This window comes from Myotis davidii, unplaced genomic scaffold (genome assembly GCF_000327345.1).
Source record: "Myotis davidii unplaced genomic scaffold, ASM32734v1 scaffold120, whole genome shotgun sequence".
NCBI classification, from domain to species: Eukaryota; Metazoa; Chordata; class Mammalia; order Chiroptera; family Vespertilionidae; genus Myotis; species Myotis davidii.
In genome coordinates, this window is record NW_006294778.1 from 967688 (window position 1) to 976571 (window position 8884).

The 8884-nt window shown below is 48.2% G+C and overlaps 1 protein-coding gene across 2 annotated transcripts in view; it reads left to right on the forward strand.

The window, feature by feature from the left end:
• Positions 1-8884, forward strand: part of SYN3 (synapsin III) — a 416488-nt gene that overhangs the window by 46570 nt on the left and 361034 nt on the right. For both annotated transcript variants that reach the window (XM_006769322.2, XM_006769323.2), the window contains exon 3: positions 607-664. In XM_006769322.2, the coding sequence (XP_006769385.1) occupies positions 607-664 (58 nt within the window). The remainder of the gene's footprint in view (positions 1-606; positions 665-8884) is intronic.

Below are 8884 nucleotides of genomic sequence, written 5' to 3' on the forward strand. Positions count from 1 at the left end.
GGTAAGAATGATGTCTGTGTTTCTGCCTTGAGTAATATGTAGATGGGATGCCGTTTACTGGTAATGGGCAGATAGAAGCAGGGGTGTGGAGGTGAATATGATGGAAAGATGGATGGATGATGGGCCTATGGATGATGGGTGGATGGGTAAATGGAGGGATGGACAAAGGAGCAGATAAGGTCCACTTCACTGGACACATGGACAAATTGAGAAATTAAGTAAATGGATAGATCAATTTAATAAGCCCTTTATGAAATATATAGGGTATAATTCAATAAAATAATTCTGCACTATTTGTTTATGTAGGATTCTTAATAACCCTTAGAAGTATAGCATGCAGGTATTCATTTCTTCTTTTAGAGAGGGTAAAACAGAGACTCAGGAAGGCAGAACAAGAAGCTGAGTCTCCAACTCTTCCATCAGTACTCTTCCCTGTCTCTCGCATAATACGTATAAATACTGAGGAAATCAGAGGTCATGTCAGAACACATTGGTAGAGAATGTGCCTGGATACCCACCTCTGGGGGCAATAAGGCCTTTGGGAGAAGGGAGAAAGGGTAAAGCAGTCTGCATCCTTACTCAGAAATGCCTTCCTTTCCTTCACAGGGCCAAGTATTTCCAAGGAAAGAAGGTGAATGGAGAGATTGAGATCCGAGTGGAGCAGGTAGGTTGGAGCGGAGTCTTTATCGCTGTCATGCTGACCTTTTCTATAGCTGGAGCCATTCCCAGGAGCAACCGTAGACCCCAATCTTATGTGGCTCTACTGAACCAAGATTACCAGAAAAATCCTGGCTTATACCTGGGAGTCTCATTAAATCCCAGAATTACTTAGTCCAGTGGTTTTCAACCTTCTTGTTTTAGCAGTCGAACCTTCCCGATTCTAAGGATATCTTAAGTAGGAGCCCATTCTACAAAATAGAGACAAGTAGAGCTTCCCTGAGAGAAAGAGGTGTGGGGAGCCCAAAGGCCCATCCGCTCCATCATTCCACTTCCCCACACCCCTGCCTTGGCCTCTGAAGCATGGAACTGCTTGGGCTGGGAGCACTGTGGTTTTGAATCCTGGCTCCCTCATTTTCTGGGTATTGGGCACATGACTTAATGTCTTGATATCATTTTCTGGGTTTGTTTGCTTTTTTTGGTATCATTGTTGGGATTAAATTACTTAAAGCCTCAAAGGAGATTAGAATCATGAATACTGGCTCTTAGAATTAGCAAGAATATCAATATTCAGTTCCCCTATTTCGTGGGGAAAGAAGCACAGACTTGCTCAAGGCTACACAGGGAGTCAGTGGCCAACTTAGGACTCGAACCTTACTGTGCTTGGCTTTAGCACGTCAGACCATGGGCTCTGGGGCCAGATTCTAGGTTCAAATCCCAACTGTGGCCTAAGCTGTCTGTTTCTCTGTGTCTTCATGTGTACCCTTGGGTAATGATAGCATCAACGTATAGGGTGGCTGTGAGGATCAAATGAGTTAGTCCATGAAAAATACTTAGAACAGTGCCTGGCACATCCCAACACTTAGTAAATGTCACCCTTTTATCATCATCATCATCATCATCATCATCACCACCACCATCATCACCAAAGGCAACCAGTTAATAACATAGGAAAAGTCCCTGCTGTGGGATCAACTCAGCAAAGTGCAATAAATAAAATAGAGGGGTGTGACTTTTCCAGCGCTCTGAATTTGATGTGCTGGAGGAGCCGAAAGCCTTTCTGAGCATCTAATTTGAGTTGGCTTAGTATTAAAACTCCGACAACTTGAATTTCAATTGGATCCTGTGGCTTTCAAGTCTGTCCAATGTCCACTGGTTTTCCTTCCCTGGCAAAGAGCAGGTTATTTTCGTTCACTTAACAAATATTTGTCGAACGTCTACTGTGCTACTCGCTAGCCAGGGTGGGGGTGGGGGGGGGCGGTGGTGACGAGGATATAGAAGCAGAGCTTCTGTCCCAAAAAGCTTATGGTCTAGAAAAGGAGGCAAAGCAAGTCCTCCCAGGGCCTCCACACAGGTGGAGTCCAGGAAAGGGAGGTCCAGACTTAGCACTGTGGGCAGCAGAGGCCACACGAGTCGAGGGAGCCAGGAGTGGCTTTGAGGAGAGGGTGCTATTTGCAGTGGGTCTTGAAGGATGGCTATGCTGTCTACAAGTGGTGGCAACGTGAGGAGTGTATGAGATGGAAGCGATGTGAGCAGAGTTAAGACCAGAAGTGCAGGGTGTGCAGTGGTGGGGAATCCAGTTTGGTTGACTCCAAAATGGGACACATGATGTTCTCCAACCCCAACCTACTCATCATCCCAAGTTTCCTCTCTCAGTGAAGGGGGCCACGGTCTACCTTCCACCTTAGCCAGAAACCCGTGGTCTCTGCATCCCTCCCTTTCCTTCTGCCATACACCCATGCAATGACCAGATCCTGTTGACTCTGCAGCCCCTCTCTCTTTAGCTGTTCCCTTCTCTCCATCCCCACAATGATGGCGAACCTATGACACGCGAACTCATTTTTTTGCATGATTTTTCTTTGTTAAATGGCATTTAAATATATAAAATAAATATCAAAAATATAAGTCTTTGTTTTACTATGGTTGCACATATCAAGAAATTTCTATATGTAACATGGCACCAGAGTTAAGTTAGGGTTTTTCAAAATGCTGACACGCCGAGCTCAAAAGGTTCGCCATCACTGGCCTAGATTCTTGGCTGAACCATCATCAGCTCTCATCCAGTCTTCCTGTTCAGCGGCCTCCTAACGCCATCTTTTCACCCTCTTCCAATTGATATTTTGTACTAAAGCCAGAGGGATCTTTCTTTAAAAGCAAGTTAGATTCTTAGAAGGGTTAACATTAAAATCCCTTCCTCAAAGACTCCTCCTCTAAGCCCTCACACCCTGCTCTCCATCAGGTAACTTGGTTGTTCCCAGCATTTCCTGTCTGGCCCTGACCGGAGTGTTTACCCACCTGTGTAGATGTGCGATTCCTTGCATGAGGGTAGGGACCCTGGCTGCTTGGTTCTCATTCTCAAGTAGCGCAGGGCCTGGCACATGCTGGGACGGAAGCAGATATTCGCTGGCGGAACCACGTCTAGGTTCCACAGATTCCAGGCTGTCCATTTCCAAGGGAGATAAATCACTGCTCCTTAATCTCCCTTCAAAAATCGGAGTTTTCCATCAACCATCTGTTACCTGCTCCGTTGCCAGCTTCGCTAGCCTTGTCTCATCCCATTTGTGAAAACCTCAGAGGCACGTTTTAATTTTATTCTTATGTCAGTGCCTCCCCTGGCCCAGCTTATGGGCATGAAACCTATGAGCAGGAACATCTGAGGGAATCGCCCTAAGAATAACTCCCCTTGGGGCTCTGGGGACACTCAGCCAGTGTAAGAGGGCGACGATCCCACTGGAAAACATTGGCTAACTCGAGTCCTCCTCCTTTCCAGCCATTCCCCTCCATGGAAGCCAGAAGGCACATTAGCCAGGAGACCAATTAGCAGGTCATTTGGACATTTTTTTCCGTGGAAAACATGCCGTCCTGAACCCCATCTTAGAGTCTGAATTGTCTGTCGTTTTCCCATCTGGACCAATGGGTGGGTCACATAAGCAACCCCCAGGAATCTCATATGCATCCTCTAGTGCTTCGGAGAAGACTTAGGGTGGAAGCCACTGTTTAGTCTGAGCTGGCCTCCCCGCATTTTGGAAGTCTGTCTCCCAACTAAGGGCCAAATTAACCAGATAATTGCACCGTCTGAATTTTGCTGGACAGAGTGAATGAATTCGTTGTGGTTGGCCTGGAGGAAGCCTCCGCCCCTTCTCTCCACCCTTTCCCCCCAGTTCAGAAACTGCTTGCCTCAGCGCTTGCAGAGCCAGAAGTGAAGACACCCCGAGGAGGCCCGTGGAGGGCCGTGGAGGGGAGGGGGGAACGGGAGCTGCATCATGTTGCATTCCATTACCCAGAATGCCCTGCTGGCTCTGCAGGGCCTCACAGCAGTGGCCTAGCAGGGCCTGAGAGCTTCTGCCCAGGGCACTTGGCATGTCAAGCGCTCCTCTGTTTATATTTGAGGCAAAGGGTCTTCTTCTCCACAGGTATACGTCACCCCTCAGTGGGACCAGTGATGGGGTTGATGAATGGATTAATATCAAGTGGACTCACAGTTCTGCGAGACTAGCAGACTAAGACTCATGAGACAGGCCTTGGGCTTCATTCTTCTCCAATAGGAAAGGCTGAAATTTCATGGTCAGTCTTCCCTCAGTGTTAGTAGAGGTACCAAAGCGTAAGGAACAACAGTGCCTTCTTCCAGCCGATGGAGAGAAAGGCAAGAGAAGATGATTTGCTCCCGAATGCCAGTGGCTCCCCTGAGTCCTGCCCTTGTGCGATACCAGGGCTGGGATGGGGCTAGATAGACGTGTGTGGGTCCCAGGGAAGGCTGTTTGGTTGGAGATCTGGTCATCTTTTGGCCTCAAACTACATATTTCCTCAACTTAAGTGTCTTCTGGAAGGGAAGGTGAGATTTTCTCCTGAAAATTTTTTTTAACACTCAAGACCATCATATTTTTTCTTTCTCATACCCACTTGCCTTCCATCCACAATTCTTCCCGGGCAGCCTTCCTCGGAATGGATCTTAGCCGTAGATATTGACCGTAAACGCCATATGATATTTTAAGAAGTAGTTGTCAGTGAGAGAGAGACATAGAGGTTGGATGTTAATCCAGCTTGGTGGCAGGGTAGCAGGTCAAGCATCACCCCCATTAGGAAATGACTACTTGAGAGAAATGTATCTGATGGCTTGTCAGAGAGCTCTGCCCTTGGCTTCGCTCTCCTCCTCCTCAACAGCAACTTATCAAATTGCATTTGCCAACGACTTGAAGCTGGATGGGATTAAATCTGATACAATCACACTGAGTGGACATAGGCTATGGGGTCCTATTCAAAAACGCAGCTGAAGAGGAGCAGGATTGGGAAGACTTCGTTTGTTAAAATCCCATGAAGAGAAGAATAGACCTAAGATTTGAGTTGAGTAAGCTCCTAATGTCTGTGGGAGGAAGTATGGGGCGGAGGTTAAGATTGTGGCTCCAGAGTAAGATAACTAGAGATGGAATCTCAGCTCCCCCATATTTCAGCTGTGCTGACCTTCCCCTTACAACATCTCTCAGCATCAAAGTGAGAGTAGTAATTTCTGCCCTTAGAGTTACTGTGTGGATTCCGTGAGTCAGTGTACATGTTATCCTTAGCATAGTCCCTGGCACATACAGTAAGTGCTCAATGAGCTATGGTTAGGGTTGTTAGTACCCCCAAACCTGATGCTACTTCAGGTTGCATCATCAAAGGACAGTATTTAGAATACAGGGAGGTGATGGTACACACACACACACACACACACACACACATTATGCTGGTCAGACTCTAGTGTCACCCACCTCAGTGTCACACTGTAAGGGGGAATTGCAACCTGGAATGCCTTCTGTGGAGAGTGATTGAAGGGAGAGGACTGTCCTCTATGAGCAAAGGGGCTCAGTGTGAGGAACTGGAGATGTTGAGTCCAGAAAAAGAGAGGCCTTAATAGGACACAGTCTTCTCTTTGCAGATATCTACCACCTGCATGAGTGGCTGAAAACAGGAATAGCTGTCCCCTGTTGAGCACGTACAAGATAAGGCTTCATACTTTCTATTGTTGGCCTGGGCGCCGGCATTGCCTCCATCCTATAGAAACACAGGCTCAGAGGGAATGTGTGATTTCCCAAGGTCGCCGACGTATGATTGGCAGAAGCCTGTTTGTAAACCCAGGCCGTCTGACTTCAGAGCCCTCCTCTGATCCGCTGTATTTTCTGGCCAATGTTGCAGACGCAAGAACAATAACCAAACACATGGGTTCAGTCACTCTGCCCGCATAATCTTATGTCAGCCCCTTCGGGGTGGGCCCTGGGACTCTCCCCACTTGGCAGGTGGAGAAACAGGCTCAGAAAGGTTAAACACCTGATTGAAGTGACAGAGGAGGGCTGCTACCATCGCCCTATTTCAACTCCTACACAAACGCCTGCTTTGGTAGAAAGTAACTGGGACGTGTAGGTTTAGGCTTTCAGCCCCATGGGATGGGAGAGTCTACAGAAGGATCCGGGCATGGGGCTGAGTGGCACAGTGCACCCCTTTAGCTGCTCAGCATTCACACACACCCTTCTTATCCAGACTCTTCTGCTTCTTGACTTTTTACTTCACATACCTGGGAGTTTATCCCGTGAGAGGGTGTGCAGAGCTGCCTCCTTCTTGTTCATGATCGCCTAGGGTGCTCTCACATGGACATACCGTAGGGTATGGTCCATAACTTTGTTATTACGAATAAGGCTAGATGTGTGTCATTTGTTAGGGTAGCCATAGGATTCCTTCCTAGAAATACAACAACTGGCTCCAAAAGTATTGCAGGTAGTGAGTGCCATAGTGCGCCTTGAGGAGTGAAGGACTTGCCCCAGGTCACATCTCTGTCCTGGGGCAGCTGCACTCTGTGTAAAGACCTCACCCCTTGAGCCCACTCTGGGACAACTCTGAAGGGCCACCTAGCTTCTGAGCTCCTTGTGGAGTTGGCCAAGGCCCCTGCTGAGACAGCTGTGAAGGCCGACTACTCCCTCTGCCCAGATCCTCTTCCTCCCCTTTCCTCAGAACACTCCCTAATGTCCATCTTGGAGTCTGCCTCCCAGGGCATTTATAATTCTGATCAGTTTTGCCAAATTATCCTCATCGAGGTTGCATGGATGGTCCACAGGGGCCTTCTGGTCTAGGTCGCTAGGACGCTCCGGGCCCATGGACCTGGAGTCCATCCTACCCAGGATGCTCCCCCGGATGCATCCCAAGTGTTGGAGCTGAACTCTGAAGTGCTCCATCATCGGGTACTCCCCTGTGACCTCCTTATGTTTGAAACTCACCAGAGCTTGGCGCTTCTCTGCAGGCTGAGCCCCACAGAACTCTCCCCGCTCTGATCCACTAAGCCCTGTTTTGTTAACACAGTCCTGCAAGATTTATTTGTTTGGCTTGGCGTACCCTGACCTCAGGCGTTCTGTTTTGTATTATTTTTTAAAAGCATGCAGGTCTCCATGGAAGCCTCTTTCTTTTCAAATCGAAGAACCAGCTGGGGGAATAAAAGCAGGTGGGCCACTAGGGTGGACTCGTGGAAACATAACTCATTAGAGGAGCAAGTGTTTCTCTCAGCCATGGCATCGATGAATGCGGGTGTATCTCCATCCTGCATCTACTTTTAGGCTCAACAGGTTAAGGAGACAATAGACAGATGGAGAAGAGCTAGTAATGGTGATGGCAGGAAACTTTCATTGAGCATGTACTGTGTGCTCGGTGCCGTGTCAAGGGGTTCCCGTGCGCTAACTCATTTAACCCACACAGCATGCCTGTTGAGGAGGAAACTGGGGCTCAGATTGTTTAAATAATTGCCCTGGAAGGGTCGCCCAGCTACTAAGTGTGGGGAAGCTGGCATTTGAACCCAGGTTCAGCCGATGCCAGGGTCCTGGCTCCTGAGTAGATCTGTCCGAGTGTCTGTTGGGTCTTGAACTTGTCTGCATCTAGCTTTGGCCTTTCCCCTCTTCCTCAGGTCCCCACTGTTCTTTCCTATCTCACCCTGCCCTTTCTTTTCTTTTTTATCCTCACCCAAGGTTATGTTTCCATTGATTCTAGAAAGAGAGGAGATGGGGGGAGAGGGGGACAGAGGGAGGAAAAGAGAGAGAGAGAGACATCGATGTGAGAAACATACATTGGTTGCCTCTTGTACACGCTCCAACTGGGGATCGAACCTGCAACCTAGATATGTGTTCTGACCAGGAATTAAACCCACCGCCTTTTGGTGCATGGGATGAGGCTCCAACCAACAGAGCCACCAGGCCAGGGCTCTCACCTGCTCTTTGGATCTACTGGAAAAATTACAGATTCTTATGAGATGTTCTTCCAGCAAAAAGACTCCTCCTAATGGTGCTCACTCAGCATTTGATGTTTCTGGCTTCTTGTCGCACCGTCCCCTGTTAACGATTCTGTTTCTTCTCTGTTTTCCCCCCGAGGTGATGTTCCCTGTTTGTCTTGTGGTGTGACTGTGTCTCAGACAGCACGAATAGTAAAATAGCTCCGATTCTGGCCCCAGCCCACCTGGGTGGGAATCTGGCTTTGCCACTTCCTGAGTGATGCGACTTCCCTGTGCCTCAGTTTCCTCACGTGTAAAGTTAAGATAACAACAGTAATAGTAACAGATACCTATAGAGCTGGAGATTGGAACAGAACACCCCACTTGGAGCACTCCGAGCAGATACCAGCATATAGAAAGTGCTCACTGAGTATTACAGCTGTTTTGACAATCGCCTTCACACTATTAAATACACATGGCCCGCAGTGGTTTCTAGGCGTCGGTCTCTGGGATTATTCAGAAATGAAAATGTTATAATCCATGTTCTGAAGAAGTTTGCTATGTAGTTGGGGGAATAAGAAATAGAGAAAAGTTCTTACTCAGCCAGAAGCACCAAATGCTGGGTGTGAGCCATTAGGAGGAGTCTTTTCCTGGAAGAACCTCTCATGAGAATTTGTAATTTCTCTTGGATCAAAAGAGCGGGGTGAGGTGAAAGGGACAGTGGGAACCCAGGAAGAGGGAGAAGGCCAAGGCTGTATTTTAATGTGAATGTGTTTTACCTCCATCTGTGTCCAGCCATATTTCCCATGGACATGCGGCCCTCGCTGGCACTTGGGTCAACTTCTGGCTTTTCGTTGCCAGCAGACAGCAGAGGTCCTGGTCAGGGTGCTCCGTGTTCCTGGGTGACGTGTGAGGGACGGGAAGATGTGGTGCCGTGACAGGAGGGTAGAGCCTCCACAGGAGGGACATAGAGAGCCCTGCACAGGGAATGTGGTGTGTGGAGGATAT